Source organism: Sinohyriopsis cumingii, chromosome 15 (assembly GCF_028554795.1).
Source record: "Sinohyriopsis cumingii isolate HCF-2022 chromosome 15, ASM2855479v2, whole genome shotgun sequence".
Lineage (NCBI taxonomy): Eukaryota > Metazoa > Mollusca > Bivalvia > Unionida > Unionidae > Sinohyriopsis > Sinohyriopsis cumingii.
The window spans coordinates 118,023,256-118,042,440 of NC_142975.1; the positions used below are offsets into that span (position 1 = coordinate 118,023,256).

The following is a 19,185-nucleotide window of genomic DNA, read 5'->3' on the forward strand; positions in this document are numbered from 1 at the left end:
AACCTTATATATTGTAAACAATTTGGAATCTCTTTTATTACACATGTAGCAGTTTAGAGAAGTTTCACTATACATTTTATGTTTCGGTCTTGTCTGAAAATATAAGAGTGGTCAGTTGGTATATGTTTAAGAATGGAATCTTTTAAAAATAGCTTATGATTCCAGCAATCCAAAATTGCCAGAGAATTTATAGTTGGTGTGCATTTTCTTGCACTACTCCTAGCTGAATATCTTCCCTAAGTAAGGATCATTACATAAAAAAGTATGGGGGGAAAAAAGTACTCTGTCACTAATTGACTGCAAATAACAACTGGATGGGTATTTTTTGTTATAAAATTCAACACATTTGCATAGGTTGAAGGTTATAGGCTCTGCAGATTCAAATTAGAGTTAATGTTGGTGAGTGAACTTTTTGTCGAACACTCTTATTGAGATCCCATCAGCTTTTTTGCAACAGAAAACCTGTGTGTCCAGTTTAAGGCAGGTTGTAAATTGCACAAGGTTTCAAAAGGTTTCATATACTTTCATTGGCTTTATCATTTTCTTTGATAAGATTGTTATTAAGATAATTAAGTTGCAACCATCATTTTATGTCCAATCTCTTGTAGTGATGTTGTACATTTGTTGAAAAGTGACACTGTATTGAAAATGTTATAATGTAAAGCTGACATCATTTTGACCTGTGCAGTAAGCATTGATTGTTTTTACTTTGCATAATAAATGAATGTAGGCTGAACTTGTACAAACCAGATAGATTTAGAAACAGTTTCAGAAAAATAAATTGAAACAAAATTCCTTGATTTTTTAATTTAATGGTATGACAGTTTTGCTAATCTTATATACAGGAGACCATCTTCTTCATTAGTGCAACGACGGAGCGCTTACTTCTTGCAACAGAGATGATGGAAATAAAGAAGGTCTACAAGGATGGCTACCACAGGGAGTTCACCCTCCGAGATGTTGCCAATTTTAAGAACTCAGGTACAAATATAGCAGTAGCTTGTTTTGCCAAACTTGTCAAGAGACTTTTGAATTATTAAGATGAGCAGGAGTTTTTTGGTAAATAACACATCATTGTATAGTTAATCTGTTCATTGAGGACAACATTGATGAATTGATTTCATTTTACATGTGTGATCACAACAGTGGCCTAGTAGTTAGAGCATCCATCTCGAATGCAGGAGGTCACAGGTTCAAACCCCATCCAAATCATACTAAAGACTTATCAAAATGGTACTGCTTCCTTGCTAGGTGCTCATCAGTAAGAGGTTAGTATTAGGAATGGCCTGCCTGGTGTCAGGATAATGTGACTGGATACAACAACATGCTACATGTCTGCGGCATGATGACCCAGTGCTAGACATCTCAATAAACTGCCGCATTGCAGACATTGTAGTGATATGACTGAAACATTGTTAAAGCTACGTTAAATATCCAAATCACACACTCATTTTACATGTGTAACCTACATAATCATATGGGTCTGTAGGGCAGGAAACACAGAGGTAAAAAAGAGGGTTGGGATGGTAGGCATGTGTCTGAACTGAGGGTTTGGATGGTAGGCATGTGTCTGAACTGAGGGTTGGGACAGTAGACATGTGTCTGAACTGAAGGTTGGGATGGTAGGCATGTGTCTGAACTGAAATGAATATTTGGGATTGAGTTGAGATCGTCAGTTGACTTACACAGCCAAGGTTGCATCAGCTAGTTTAGTGCAAATTATTCCTGTTGACTGAAAATATTTAAAAGTCTCCCTTTTCAAATTTAAGTTTATTACATGCATTTCCTTTATTTACTTCATGCAAATATATTGTGGTTCTTACAACACTTTGAGTATGCTATTACAGTATTTTTCCAGTAATAAGACCAGAGGGCCAGAGTAATAAATTTGTCAGATATAATGCAATGAGTTTATAGACTGGTGGTGAGAGGCAGGGATGGGATTATCATCAGATTATTTTATTTTGGCTTGCATACTTAATAAGATTTTAATTGAGTTTTCCAACATTCTTTTTATCCTGAATAACTCCATTGAAAGTATTTTAAAGGTCTATTTTTGGTACAAAAATTAGACGTGTTCTGTTTGTCTTTTAATTTGTATTGATTGCTTCCCTTTACCTTTACTAAGTATGGTATATTACTAAGCAGTACATAGTGAAATCTTTATTCCTTTTTAGCTCTAAATAGTTATACAATTTAAGAAAAAGTTTATCAAATTTATATCTGTGTATTTAAGTACACAATTTCTTTTAAAATTATTTTGATCTTAATGAGATGCTTTTAGATAGAGTATATTAAAATAACATTTATGAAGAGGCGTTCCATTTAAAACAAATGGAAGTAGCTTATAGTAGTTAGAGAATTGTCATTGCAATCTACTTCATGCTTTTTTAACCCTTGCTGCCTGCAATAAGATTTCCTGATACTTTATGAATATACATAGTCAAAACTAATTAATTCAGCTCTTTTACATCAGTGACATAGACGTCTTAATAACTAATTGTGACTGTGGTTAGGAAGAGAAAATCTGATATGTTCACTCAATCAGTGTGTAACATTGCATTGGTTAAACCTTCAGAGAAAGGTTTATGCTTACTGAGGTATAATTTAATCTTATCACAGGCAGCAATAGGTGAAAATGAGCATATTTGATTTTCACCGGTGGCTTGTGACAATGTTGGAGAATCAAATAAATCATACTAACCAGATTCTTGTGTCATATAATTGTAATAGCAAGATATTGCAAAGTGAGAACATTTTTGTCTGTATCAGATTTTAGTAAATTTAGCAAGCCCTCTACAATGAAAACTAAAATCAGTAATTCGACCAAAGTGTGAACATGTACATGAACCCCGTGATACTGAAACTTTCTCAAAACATGAACAGTCAGTTGTTAAAAAATGACCTGTCTTTTGATAATTTCTTTCAATAAAGGCTGATGAAAACAAATTCCCTAAGTTTAATTCACTAATGCCGCAATGCGTAATGGAGAAAATCATTATTTTAGCAGCGATGGCATTAAAAACTTCTGTACAGTATTTCATTGGAAATTTATTTGTTGACATGGCCTGTTAATATAGGCATTAAAAGTGAGTGTAGTATATGGGGTAAAGGGGCATAACCAATTGCATTCAAGTCAATAATGAAAAAAGAGAATCTCTAAAAATTGACAACTACTTGAAGCCAAAACTAATATATATATATATATATATATATATATATATATATATATATATATATATATATATATATATATATATATATATATATGGGTGATGATAACCAGTGGGTAAGCAAACTTGACAAGCAACTACCAGCATATGAAAGTAAGACAAAACGATTTTATTTTCTGACTATCAGTAATTCACAAAAATGTATGTTGTACAGTTTGTTGCTAATGGCAAGATGGAAAGATACACAAAAATTATTATTGAATAGTATGTTGCTAATGGCAAGACAGTTGTTATGTTGCTAATGCAAGACGGTTGCTATGTTGCTAATGGCAAGACAGTTGCTATGTTGCTATTGCAAGATGGTTGCTATGTTGCTAATGGCAAAGACAGTTGCTATGTTGCTAATGGCAAGACAGTTGCTATGTTGCTAATGACAAGATGGAAATATACAAAAATTAATATTGTTAAGTATTTTGCTAATGGCAAGATGATTGCTGTGTTGCTGTTAGGAAGATACATGAAAATTTAAAGATGCTGAAAAACGTGATTTTCAGTAACTGCACATTTCAGTACTGTTTTAACTGTGTATAATGTGTACCCACATGTGAACAGTGTAGACCACTTTCTGTTAGACTGTTATTAGATCAGGGTCTGCTGTTTCATTGAAAGTATTACATGTCAGTGTGAACCCTGATTTACCAGTACATTGTGTGTTTGAGTATATATTTATATACATCACACATCAGCACAATCCTGGCTATATATGTATCCCAAACAAGGTGTAGAAATTGTTCTTTTAAAAAGTCTTAAATGGAAATCATTAATGTGATGCATCCTAGGGCAGTATTCTACATCCCTGGGTGTGCAGGGGGACACATTATGTGATGACAGAACCTGGGCTGAACTGTTTTATTGAAATAATTAGTAGAATTGTGCAGACTAGTGATGTATTTTGAGCCGAAAGTGTTATCACAATATCAACACTTTATGAGCTGTACTGGTCATTGATCAGAACAACTATGTGATGGGCTTTAATCCATCATCTATAAATAGTTCAATGTCCACTTGCACAGGTTTGTTATCATGATTTTTGACTAACAGAAAAATTACTATGACACTTTACTGACACATTTATTTAGCAGGTCCTATATGAAACCGATATTCCTCTAACATCCAGTATGGCTTCCTTAGCAGCCATCTTGAAAATCTTGTTGTTTCTACTACCCCTAAATGGATAGTCACATCAACATGGGGATTTCACTAAAGGATTTCCTATGATGTCTAATTGGTCCAGAGTTATGAACAGCAGGTGACAAAATATGAACCAGTGTTTAAAGAGTGTATATGAAAATCATGACATAGCTTAGTCAATGAAAAAAATTATAAGCAACAAGGTCCAACATAGTTTGTACTGAAGTCCTGGGAATGCTTCAGCACAGCTAAAGTGAATAAAGTTCTCCACATAGATATATGTTGACAACAAACAATGTCAAACAGTAATCTGATCAATTTAGAGATAAACAATACACCTTGTTGAATTAGATAAACACATAGGTAAGGATGTTTATTAGATGTTTCTAACCACAACATTCCAACAACAGAATGTGGTTAATAATATATGGGGATGTACATCCAGGTCCTCCACTATTCCTATAGGTCAACAATTCAACCCTGTAACTGGAAACATTAGAGTGCATGCATTTTGACAATGTCATCCAAGTCTCATTTTGAAGATCCCACGCATCCTTCACTGTGCGTTTTCAGTCAAGTCCAACATCAGTCCCTTGTCTTGAAGATCCCATGTATCTCTTGCTGTGCATTGTCAGTTAGGTTCTGTGGCAGTCCTACATCAGTTGCCTGGTGGGTGCCCTTTTTTGTCACAGGGTGTGAAATAAATTTAGAAATAAAGTTACAAGACTTCAACCAAATGATTTTAGTTGCACAACTTGACCTGCTGTGCCAGTATAGGTATAAAAACAAGACTAATTTTCATCCGAGCGAAAGATCTTGTCTTTACAACAACATGGCTGAATGGCAGAAACATGGTACATATTTTTAAACAGTAATATGTAGTGAATAATTATAAAAGAAAATTCAATGACAAATATGGACTTGTATAGTAAAGCAAAGGTATTACAAGATGAAACTGTTCTTCAAGTACATATATGTTCTTTTTGTCAAGTGTTCAATATGTGATCACTGTTCATATGATAACAATACGACTAGTTTTCATCACAGTGATATAGACCTGAAAACAAGACTGGTTTTCATCACAATGATATAGACCTGACATCAGGACTTGTTTTCATCACAGCAATATAGACCTGAAAACAAGACTGGTTTTCATCACAGTGATATAGACCTGACATCAGGACTAGTTTTCATCACAGCAGTATAGACCTGAAAACTAGACTGGTTTTCATCACAGTGATATAGACCTGACATCAGGACTAGTTTTCATCACAGCAATATAGACCTGAAAACAAGACTGGTTTTCATCACAGTGATATAGACCTGACATCAGGACTAGTTTTCATCACAGCAGTAAGGATTTGAAAACAAGATTGGTTTACATCACAGCAATATAGACCTGAAAACAAGACTGGTTTTCATCACAGTGATATAGACCTGACATCAGGACTAGTTTTCATCACAGCAATATAGGCATGAAAAGATGAGCCTTCATCACAGCAATACAGATTTTAAAATAAATTTTTATAATGGCAATAATGACATGAAAACAAGAGTAGTTTTCATTACAGCAAAAGATCACATATATGCTACAATGCACACACATGAACATAATTAAAGTTCAGGGACTTGACACTTGTTTACTGGGTGACTCGTACAAACATTGGATGGAAAGACTGAGCAGACTGAAGACACATGTCCAGTTTTGTGCCAAGGCGAAGGTTACAGCTTAAGAATAATTAATATAATTTTCCATTGACTATTACCTGTAGACTGTTGCTATTTATATCTGACAAACATTATCAGTTGAAATAATCTAATGCTGAGAAATAGCTGATTCAGGTAAACATCTTGTTCTGTAATATTTCACTATAGTGAATTGGAAAAAGGATTTATGTGGGCTGATGGAAAGGGTATGTCAAATCTACATAATCATAATATAACCCAGCTATATTTGTTGTTGAATATCATCATTGTGCTAAGGTCAGTGACAATATGTCACAGTGACATTATGTGATGGCATTGTTAATGCAGATTTTGATGATATGCTGGTGCATTATGGGTGTATGCTGTTTGCAGTTGGGTTAGCACTTTACGCTGGTAAATGCAGCAAATATGGTTATAATGTTTTACTCAGTGATGCAGGTGATACATATTAAATTAATTGATTGGTTCTTTCTATCTTTTCCCAACAGAGGACTTGGATAACTTTCTAACAGTGGCAGAAAAACAGAAAATCATTCTTCATGAATTGGAGGCCCTGAGAGCAGGAGAAGAAGATGGTAACATCCCTGGATATGAGGCCATCAAGCTTTATCCTGGAAAAAGTCTAGGTTTTTATGAAATTTTTTGTATCTTTTACGGAGAAAACTTAACGTGTTAGAACTCTCAAACAGAAATAATCCTAAACTGGCATGGAAAAGTCACTCTCTCCAGGCAGAAATGGGAGAAGTGAGAAACCATATGGGAGACTTTTGAAGTTTGATCATGATATTAAAGTGATCTGTTTTATTATTATTATTATTGGCATATATATAAAGTAAGACATCAATGATGATGAGAATGATCATTATTGTTTCTTTTTATTTTTTATTTTTTATTTTTTCATTACTGGCACAAACTACAAAACAACATTGTGGCTTCCTCAGATGAAGTTGATATGCTGATAATTGGATTTAAATTGACAGAGTTAGGGACCAACATAAATATTGCTTTTCTGCTAATTTAAAACAAACTTTTTGCCAGAAAAGAGATTTTTTTCTTCACCCAAGTTACCTTGTGTGATAATCTCTGCAGTTGAGGCTAAAATAAATTTGACTTAAACTACTTTTCATCTAAGTTCTTTAGTTATTAAGATAACAGCTATAATATAATGCATATGATAAGAAACACATAATTTGTTTTTATAGGGGTAATTAGTAACTTGCAGTTTTTGCATTTAACCAAGATCATAATATCAATATCACATTCCGCTAAGTAGATGCACACTGAATTGCATTCCACTAAGTACATACTGTATCACATTCCACGAGGAAGATATACACTGTATCACATTCAACTTGGAAGATACAATTTCACATTCCACTAGGAAGATACACACTATCACATTCCCCTAAGTAGATGTGTACACTGTATTGCAATCCACTAAGTATAAACTGTACTGTATCATAATCCACTAGGAAGATGCACACTGTATCACATTCCACTAAATAGATGCATGCTGTATTGTATTCCACTAAGAATGTACTGTACTATATCATATTTCACTAGGAAGATACACACTGTATCACATTCCACTAAGTAGATACTGTATCACATTCCACTAAGGAGATACTGTAGCGCATTATGATAATAAGATACATACTGTATCACATTCCACCAAGGAAATATATACTGTACTGCATCCCATTAAGAACATACACTATTGCATTCCACGTAGGACATGCACTCTGTATTTCATTCTACTTGGGAGATAAACACTGTATTATATTTCACTAAGTACATACACACTGTATTGTATTCCATGAAGGAGACATACACTGTATTGCATCCCATTAAGAAGATACACTATTGCATTCCACATAGAAGATGCACACTGTATTGTATTCCATAAAGGAGATACACATTTTTTTGTATTCCACGAAGGAGATACATCCTGTATTGCATTACACTAAGGAGATACTCGATACTCACTGTAGTGCATTCTGCTTGGGAGATGAACACTGTTATATTTCACTAAATACATGCACACTATATTGTATTCCACTTAGAAGATACACACTGTATTACATTCCACATAGAAGATACTGTATTACATTCCATTTAGAAGATACAATATTGCATTCCACATAGGAGATGCACTCTGTATTGCATTCCACTAACAAGATGCACACTGTATTGTATTCCATAAAGGAGATACACATTTTTTTGTATTCCATGATGGAGATACATCCTGTATTGCATTACACTAAGAGATACTCAGTGTATTGCATTCTGCTTGGGAGGTGAACACTATTATATTTCACTAAGTACATGCACACTGTATTGTATTCCACGAAGGAGATACATACTGTATTGCATTCCACTAAGTAGATACACACTGCATTGTATTTCACTTAGAAGATACACACTGTATTACATTCCACTTAGAAGATACTGTATTACATTCCATTTAGAAGATACAATATTGCATTCGACTAATTGATGATATTAGCTATGCTGCATATGATCCATAACGTCATACCATTACTAGCTGAATGCAATACAGCACACACCATTGAAAGTGAGATACAGCTATTACAGTCTTCGATGCAAAAATAGAAGACTGATATTTATCCAATGGTATCACATTCTTCAACTTGATTATAATATATCCTTCAACCTTAAAAGACTTTACTCATGTTTAAAGGTGTAAATCAATGGCTTTTCTGAAAGTGTCTGTTTGTAATTATTTTTTTCTAATGTTTTTATCATATAGAGAGTAAATGGAGAATTTGCATTTTACCTGTATCATTGTATCATATCAAAGGTTTCCTGCAGATCATTAAAATGTTTCCATTTTGATTTTTATAACAAGTTCAGCATGTTGACCTATGAACATCACAGCTTCCAAGAAAGGAGTCAGCTCAATAGCAAGTTGTTATATAAATTAGCACATGCAATATGTTTTATACCTAGGAGAATAGGTTAAAAACACTTTAAAATGGTATTTAAAATTTTTTTAGAGTCTTTTGCATATATTGTTTGATGAAATGCAAGTCCGATGCATAAGATACAAAATAAGCAGTATTTTTGAATAAGCAGAGCTATACATTTCCGTCAAGATCTTTCAGTACGTAATTTAAGATAATAACCTCTTGAAAATTCAGAGAGCATCATGGGTAATATTACAACTATAATTGCTTTGCAGCCTGTAATTTACAAATACAGTGTCCTACTTTTGCAGTAAAGAAGTACTTAAGCAGACAGATCATAAAGAATCTCATTCCTCTTCATGACCAAGAACAGCTGAAACGACTGCGAGCAGAATGGTACTATAGTTTCAGGAGCACTCAGCCAATAGGTATGAAATGCTACTTTGAACCAGTATGCTTGAATAGTAGACTTGACTTTATGCTGTTGAAAGAAACTTTTGAGTGGTTCTCCGAGTCAGATGTTGAAAGAAACTTTTGAGTGGTTCTCTGAGTCAGATGTTGAAAGAAACTTTTGAGTGGTTCTCCGAGTCAGATGATATTATGTATATCTCCCTTCTTGTAAATTAAACACAAACCAGATGAATATTTAAGCTTAATCAATTCACAAAACTTACTGGAGTATGTAACATAATTTTGGTCTCTCTCTTAAAAGCTCAACAATAAGGTATTATAAGGCAACAATAATTCCTACAGAATTCAGAATTGCACATTTATAATTTTGAAAAATGTATTGCAGAGAAAAGAAATGATAAGATGCTACTCATTTGCAATCATAAAGTACCATTAGTGTATGCAAAAACACTTTTTTTTTCATTATATGCAGATGATGTATGAAAAATATATTTGACTTTAAAATATAATCACAATAGCACTTAACTAGATGAAGTAATATTGACAAAAACATGCAGTGTAGAGATGACTTATGATGGCTTGTATACTTGTAAACTGATTCCTTTAATTTGATTATTTCTCAGAAGAAATGAATGTGAAGAAAGACAATATAAATTTATGTACATTAAGTGTAATTTTCATCTATTTTTACTGCTTTTTCTACTGTTGTAGAGAAAAAAATCTGACTTCCCATATTTTGATAACTGAATGGAGGAGATAAAGGTATTGTCCTAGCAAACACTGGAAGTTATTACATATATATTCAAATAAGGTTTGAAGAAAACTGAATAAATCTTATATCAAGACATTGGTGGCATTTACAATGATGACAGTTGGCTTGATGTGTAAACAGTGTTATGAATACTCAACCATTTGTGTCATAAATTACAACACATTCAAGAGCATAGAACACAAGCTGAATCTTTAAGGTATTAAAATTTGAATTATATGCAAAGTGTCAATCAGAAAAGTAACAGTTCATTGATGTATTGTGTTGCAAATAACTGATGCAAGTAATTCACTTTATTGTTCATACATGTACTCAGTATTACATCTATTTCTATATACAATGGAGGTAAATGAAAGATAAATTTGTGCTGAGTTAAGAACATCTTGTGTTTGTGTTCTTATATGCTTGCTGTAAGGTAGAGCATATCATGTCATGATAATGTCAGTCTGTCTGACTGTCCATCTGTTACCAATTTAATCTGTGAACAATAATTTCAGTTCTCCACCATATTCATTTCTAATACTTTGTGGATGGCTTACTTGCCCTGGGTTAAGGAAAAGCTATTGATTTCAATCAAAATGTTAAGCAGTCACAGTAACTGAAGGAAGAAACTTCCATGCATTATTAATAGTTATACATCAGAAACCTGAACCAAACTCAGCAGATCACTTGCAATGGATAAGGAAGAAGCCAGTTGTTTTGTGATTGAAAAGGTCAGTGTGACTGGAAAACAAGAAAAGTAGTTTCTGCATAATAATTTTAGATTTCTATCCCAGACAAGGACCAGACTTTGTGGATGGTTTGCATTTGGGGTAAGAAAGAAGTCGGTTGATTTGGGGTAAGAAAGAAGTCGGTTGATTTGGGGATAAAAAGGTCATGGTCACTGTGACTGAAATGGTTTCTGCACAAAAACTCTTTCACAAATTTTTTGGGATGACTTGCTTTTCTGGTAATAAAGAATCACATTTATTTGGTGGTCAAAAGTCAAGTAAAAAACTGGCTGAAAAAAGAAAAATGGATTTTCATAGTAACTTTTATTCTTGAACACTTAATTTGACCCAAAGTTTGCAGAGGGCATGCACTTAAGGTATGGCAGAGGCAAATTCATTTTAGGGTCAAGATTTGTATAGCTTAAAGAAAAGTTGGTTTGCAGATTGACTTTTATTCCCAAGCAAGATCCTTGACAAGTGTCTTGCACTTAGGGTAATAGAAACATAAAGGTCAGAAGTCAAAGTCATGATAAATCTGATGAATAAATAACACTTACTGCATAGTAAGTTAGTTCATTACCATATTTAGGTCAAGGTCATGAAGAGCCTCATAGAGGACTAAGAAGCAAACAACTATGCACCAATAGAGCCATATACACCGCTCCCTCGATGACTCGCGCCCGGATAACTCGCGATCCCGCTTATAACGCGGTGTCCGTCTTGGCTCCCGATTTTTTCCAGAGAAAATGTATTTAAAATGTCTTTAAAATATGCTGAACATGAAAAAATTACGATAAGAATTGATAAATTAAACCTTGGTACATTGCTCGTTTTATCATCGTAAAAATATAATCCATATTTTGAAATTTTCAAGTTCTAAAGAAGAATTAATTTCAGAGATCTCGAAAACGCTTAATTACGCATATTTGGACGCCAATTTTTGATCTGGGACGCAGAAAATCACTGAGGCGGGAGTCCTCCATACGCATGTAATAGGTGCGAGGGAAAATTCAAAGATTTGCTGGTCCTGTTTCAGCCACCTGCTTTGTGGGAAAATGTGTTGATCAGTTAACTGTGCTGATATTTACAATGACAGAATTCAGTGACTGAAAGACTCTTTGATGTACTGTTGCCATTTTATAAGAGTACATTAAAAAAAAAAAAAAAGAACATGATGCAAGAGCTAGGCGGCTAGTTCAAAGGCTTTGACTAGCGGCCGAGCGAGAAAATGTACTGATATTTAGTGATTGACTTAAGAGGCAGAAAGACCCAGTTTTAAAATCCTAGCGAGACCTCTGTTTAAAGATATCATATATTATGTAAGTTTTTATGATAAATAGTTGTCAGTATACTGTAAATAAACAGTCTGGTGAAATAGCTATCAATGAAAACTTCTGGTAAATGCTAACAGGTGGCAACAGAGAATGAAATAAACACCAGTTAAACGTCTTCCTGTGTGAAAGTCACGTTCTAATCCTTTAATTCCGTTTCAGTGTAAACATTATAATCACAACATATTATATTCATTGAAAACATGAAAAGAGTCAATCGACCGTCACATCGAAACCCGTGAGTACTTCTGTGAGAACCTAATTACATGTACATGCCGGCTTTGTTTTGATCAACAACTTGGGGAAGTGTTTGTTGCATGAAAAAAAAAACGATTACAAGAGACCTCGGGAGCTGGATTAAGGGTCTTGGAGCTGCCTTTGACGTAAAGCAAAACAGTAACAGAGACAACAACGATGATAGTGACTTCGAATGTTTCAGTGAAACTGATGTCATTAATGCCGAGGCTGTTTGGGAGAAATTCGTACAGACTCATGGTCCTGAGACGGGTGTTTCCTTTGATATGGAGGAGTGGATTTGTGCTGACAATGATTGCCCCACAGCCGAATACATGTCAGATGAAACTATAATTATTTCTATAGCGAACAAATTTGCAGCAGAAGACGATTCTAATTGGAGTAACACAAGTGTTGAAAGTGATGCAGACGCAGATGTTGCACCCGTGGGGGTGGGCCCTCTGCACAGGAAGCAATCAAATATTTTGATATTGCCATAAGCCTTATAGAAGACTATGAAACACACAACTATGCCCTAATAGAGCCTTATAGAAGACTATGAAGCAAACAAATATGCTCTAATAGAGCCTTATAAAGGACTATGAAACAAACAAATATGCCCTAATAGAGCCTTATATAGAGGACTATGAAACACACAACTATGCCCCAATAGAGCCTTATAGAAGACTATGAAACACACAAGTCAGGTGTCAACTATGCCCTAGTAGAGCCCTCATAGAGGACAATGAAGCACACAGGGCAGATGTGTCACATGCCATTTACAACACTCTTGTTTTATTCTGTTTTGTCTTTGAATAGAAATTACTTTATGCAACTATGGTAAATATGGTTATGATTGGGGTGGTGATGGTGATGGTAATGATAATGGCAAATAAATACAATTTAAATCGGTAAGTGATTGTTTAACTGTTATTGATTTAAACAGTTTTGTCTATATATCTTTGCTGATGGAGTAAAGATATAACATGATTTAAGGTAAGGTTATTTGACAAGTGGTGATTAGAGACAAGTAATGCATGCATACTTTATATACTGGCTTATGCAAGGAGTCCAACTGCAAACTGCACAGATCCAGATCTGCCAGTGCATAATATGCTGGCAGATCTGGGTCTGTGCAGTTTTGTTTAAAGGATTAATCAATAGAACAAACAACATAGACTCTAATCTGCAAACATATTATGCTATGGCAGATCAGGATCTTTGTTGTTTGCAATTTGACTTGACTTATAAGAGAGTATATATTTAAATGGAACAGATGTACCTTTGCTATGCATAATAATTGCATCCCAATCTGAGAGTGGACCATAGTCAGTCATTATCAAAGATTGCCCTTTTATGGACCTACACGTACTCAAAGTAATGTATCCAAGTTTTGCTTTTGAACTTTTGTTTCAGCTTAAACAGTTTTAAGAAAATATGACACCGGATTAGTAGAATGTCATTATAATTTTACCTCAGCTTTGTTTAAAAAAACCTAATCATAAATTCCTGGATTCTGTTATCACACTCCTGTCTATCCATAAGAAGCGAGTTAACTTTTTGTCTCCTACAATGTTATTTGTTGATTTGCAGAAAGGCTATCTTCTCAAAATTTTAATTGTAATATAACTCTTGAATTTAGCAGTAAATCTTTACTTTGGAAAGTTAGACATGTATAATGTACATTTCATATTAAAATAAAATGTGTCAATTGCATATGTTCCAAATTTACTGCATTTGAGAAATGAATGACCAGAGTTCAAATGAAATTTTATGAAATTTTGTTGAATAATTTCTTTTACAAGCCTTTGCAAGCAAAAGATTGAAATTGTTCAGCAAGTTTCATAAATTTCACTTGAAATGAGCATAGATTTTACATTCTGTTCAAGAAATGATGAAAATACTACTTTAATTTTACCAAACCATGGAGTAGTGTAGTGGAATGACTTGAAAATCCATTCCATTCCCTGGATTCTTATGCCTTCTCCTTTGGATCATGTTATGACATCATGCTGTGTTATTGCAAATGTTACATATATACTGTACAACTTTGATGTTGGTATGTTAGCATAAATACAATTGTAATCATGTGATAAAAAAAATAGTGGCACACAACTATGATTTACAGTAGAAGGAGTTTGATGAATCCCACATGGTTTGTTGCTTTTGTGGAAACAGAAAGTGGAATTGAAAAACCAATCAGAAAAATGCAGAGCAATGTTGGTTCACTGCACTGTTGTAAATCTTTGCCAGAGTTTAAACCTGGGAAGTGTGCTGCAGTATGTAATTTCCAGCACTCTTAGTGTTTGATCATGCCTAAATTCTTATGAAACTGTCCTCAGTGTTTGATTACATCTTCTCATTAACATTTCCAGTGTTTGATCATAACCATACCCACCTTCTCATTAAACTGTCCTCAGTATTTGGTTACATACACCTTCTCATTAAACTGTCTTCAGTGTTTGGTTACATGCACCTTCTCATGAAACTGTCCTTAGTGTTCGGTTACATACACCTTCTCATGAAACTGTCCTTAGTGTTTGGTTACATATACCTTCTCATGAAACTGTCCTCAGTATTTGGTTACATACACCTTCTCATGAAACTGTCCTTAGTGTTTGGTTACATATACCTTCTCATGAAACTGTCCTCAGTATTTGGTTACATACACCTTCTCATTAAACTGTCTTCAGTGTTTGGTTACATGCACCTTCTCATGAAACTGTCCTTAGTGTTTGGTTACAAATACCTTCTCATGAAACTGTCCTCAGTGTTTGGTTACATATACCTTCTCATGAAACTGTCCTCAGTATTTGGTTACATACACCTTCTCATTAAACTGTCCTCAGTGTTTGGTTACATACACCTTCTCATGAAACTGTCCTCAGTGTTGGGTTACATACACCTTCTCATGAAACTGCCCTCAGTATTTGGTTACATACACCTTCTCATTAAACTGTCCTCAGTGTTTGGTTACATATACCTTCTCATTAAACTGTCCTCAGTGTTTGGTTACATGCACCTTCTCATGAAATTGTCCTTAGTGTTTGGTTACATATACCTTCTCATGAAACTGTCCTCAGTGTTTGGTTACATATACCTTGTCATGAAACTGTCCTCAGTGTTTGGTTACAAATACCTTCTCATGAAACTGTCTTCAGTGTTTGGTTACATATACCTTCTCATTAAACTGTCTTCAGTGTTTGGTTACATGCACCTTCTCATGAAACTGTCCTTAGTGTTTGGTTACATACACCTTCTCATGAAACTGTCCTCAGTGTTTGGTTACATACACCTTCTCATGAAACTGTCCTCAGTGTTTGGTTACATACACCTTCTCATGAAACTGTCCTCAGTGTTTGGTTACATACACCTTCTCATGAAACTGTCCTCAGTGTTTGGTTACATACACCTTCTCATGAAACTGTCTTCAGTGTTTGGTTACATACACCTTCTCATTAAACTGTCCTCAGTGTTTGGTTACATACACCTTCTCATGAAACTGTCCTCAGTGTTTGGTTACATACACCTTCTCATGAAACTGTCCTCAGTATTTGGTTACATACACCTTCTCATGAAACTGTCCTCAGTGTTTGGTTACATACACCTTCTCATGAAACTGTCTTCAGTGTTTGGTTACATACACCTCATGAAACTGTCCTCAGTGTTTGGTTACATACACCTTCTCATGAAACTGTCTTCAGTGTTTGGTTACATATACCTTCTCATTAAACTGTCCTCAGTGTTTGGTTACATACACCTTCTCATGAAACTGTCCTCAGTGTTTGGTTACATACACCTTCTCATGAAACTGTCCTCAGTGTTTGGTTACATACACCTTCTCATGAAACTGTCCTCAGTGTTTGGTTACATACACCTTCTCATTAAACTGTCCTCAGTGTTTGGTTACATACACCTTCTCATTAAACTGTCCTCAGTGTTTGGTTACATACACCTTCTCATGAAACTGTCCTCAGTGTTGGGTTACATATACCTTCTCATGAAACTGTCCTCAGTGTTTGGTTACATACACCTTCTCATTAAACTGTCCTCAGTGTTGGGTTACATACACCTTCTCATGAAACTGTCCTCAGTGTTTGGTTACATACACCTTCTCATTAAACTGTCCTCAATGTTTGGTTACATACATCTTCTCATTAAACTGTCCTCAGTGTTGGGTTACATACACCTTCTCATGCAACTGTCCTCAGTGTTGGGTTACATATACCTTCTCATGAAACTGTCCTCAGTGTTTGGTTACATACACCTTCTCATGAAACTGTCCTCAGTGTTGGGTTACATACACCTTCTCATGAAACTGTCCTCAGTGTTGGGTTACATACACCTTCTCATTAAACTGTCCTCAGTGTTGGGTTACATACACCTTCTCATTAAACTGTCCTTAGTGTTTGGTTACATATACCTTCACATTAAACTGTCCTCAGTGTTTGGTTACATACACCTTCTCATGAAACTACCCTCAGTATTTGGTTACATACACCTTCTCATTAAACTGTCCTCAGTGTTTGGTTACATACACCTTCTCATGAAACTGTCCTCAGTGTTTGGTTACATACACCTTCTCATTAAACTGTCCTCAGTATTTGGTTACATACACCTTCTCATTAAACTGTCCTCAGTGTTTGGTTACATACACCCTCTCATGAAACTGTCCTCAGTGTTGGGTTACATACACCTTCTCATGAAACTGCCCTCAGTGTTTGGTTACATACACCTTCTCATTAAACTGTCCTCAGTGTTTGGTTACATATACCTTCTCATTAAACTGTCTTCAGTGTTTGGTTACATGCACCTTCTCATGAAACTGTCCTTAGTGTTTGGTTACATACACCTTCTCATGAAACTGTCCTCATTGTTTGGTTACATGCACCTTCTCATGAAACTGTCCTTAGTGTTTGGTTACATACACCTTCTCATGAAACTGTCTTCAGTGTTTGGTTACATATACCTTCTCATTAAACTGTCTTCAGTGTTTGTTTACATGCACCTTCTCATGAAACTGTCCTTAGTGTTTGGTTACATACACCTTCTCATGAAACTGTCCTCAGTGTTTGGTTACATACACCTTCTCATGAAACTGTCCTCAGTGTTTGGTTACATACACCTTCTCATGAAACTGTCCTCAGTGTTTGGTTACATACACCTTCTCATGAAACTGTCCTCAGTGTTTGGTTACATACACCTTCTCATGAAACTGTCTTCAGTGTTTGGTTACATACACCTTCTCATGAAACTGTCCTCAGTGTTTGGTTACATACACCTTCTCATGAAACTGTCCTCAGTGTTTGGTTACATACACCTTCTCATGAAACTGCCCTCAGTATTTGGTTACATACACCTTCTCATGAAACTGTCCTCAGTGTTTGGTTACATACACCTTCTCATGAAACTGTCTTCATTGTTTGGTTACATACACCTTCTCATTAAACTGTCCTCAGTGTTTGGTTACATACACCTTCTCATGAAACTGTCTTCAGTGTTTGGTTACATATACCTTCTCATTAAACTGTCCTCAGTGTTTGGTTACATACACCTTCTCATGAAACTGTCCTCAGTGTTTGGTTACATACACCTTCTCATTAAACTGTCCTACGTGTTTGGTTACATACACCTTCTCATGAAACTGTCCTCAGTGTTTGGTTACATACACCTTGTCATTAAACTGTCCTCAGTGTTTGGTTACATACACGTTCTCATTAAACTGTCCTCAGTGTTTGGTTACATACACCTTCTCATGAAACTGTCCTCAGTGTTGGGTTACATATGCCTTCTCATGAAACTGTCCTCAGTGTTTGGTTACATACACCTTCTCATTAAACTGTCCTCAGTGTTGGGTTACATACACCTTCTCATGAAACTGTCCTCAGTGTTTGGTTACATACACCTTCTCATTAAACTGTCCTCAGTGTTTGGTTACATACACCTTCTCATGAAACTGCCCTCAGTATTTGGTTACATACACCTTCTCATGAAACTGTCCTCAGTGTTTGGTTACATATACCTTCTCATTAAACTGTCCTCAGTCTTTGATTACATCTTCTCATTAACATTTCCAGTGTTTGATCATAACCATACCCACCTTCTTATTAAACTGACCTCAGTGTTTGGTTACATACACCTTCTCATGAAACTGCCCTCAGTATTTGGTTACATACACCTTCTCATGAAACTGTCCTCAGTATTTGGTTACATACACCTTCTCATGAAACTGTCCTCAGTATTTGGTTACATACACCTTCTCATGAAACTGTCCTCAGTGTTTGGTTACATACACCTTCTCATGAAACTGTCCTCAGTGTTTGGTTACATACACCTTCTCATGAAACTGTCCTCAGTGTTTGGTTACATACACCTTCTCATGAAACTGTCCTCAGTGTTTGGTTACATACACCTTCTCATGAAACTGTTTTCAGTGTTTGGTTACATACACCTTCTCATGAAACTGCCCTCAGTATTTGGTTACATACACCTTCTCATTAAACTGTCCTCAGTGTTTGGTTACATATACCTTCTCATTAAACTGTCCTCAGTGTTTGATTACATCTTCTCATTAACATTTCCAGTGTTTGATCATAACCATACCCACCTTCTCATTAAACTGTCCTCAGTGTTGGGTTACATACACCTTCTCATTAAACTGTCCTCAGTATTTGGTTACATACACCTTCTCATGAAACTGCTCTCAGTATTTGGTTACATACACCTTCTGAT

The 19,185-nt window shown here is 35.2% G+C and overlaps 1 protein-coding gene across 3 annotated transcripts in view; it reads left to right on the forward strand.

Annotated features, from left to right (window-relative positions):
* Positions 1 to 19,185, forward strand: part of LOC149782565 (anoctamin-10-like) — a 119,335-nt gene that overhangs the window by 47,671 nt on the left and 52,479 nt on the right. For all 3 annotated transcript variants that reach the window (XM_089934015.1, XM_089934013.1, XM_089934014.1), the window contains exons 3-5: positions 846 to 981; positions 6,560 to 6,697; positions 9,310 to 9,426. In XM_089934015.1, the coding sequence (XP_089790141.1) occupies positions 846 to 981; positions 6,560 to 6,697; positions 9,310 to 9,426 (391 nt within the window). The remainder of the gene's footprint in view (positions 1 to 845; positions 982 to 6,559; positions 6,698 to 9,309; positions 9,427 to 19,185) is intronic.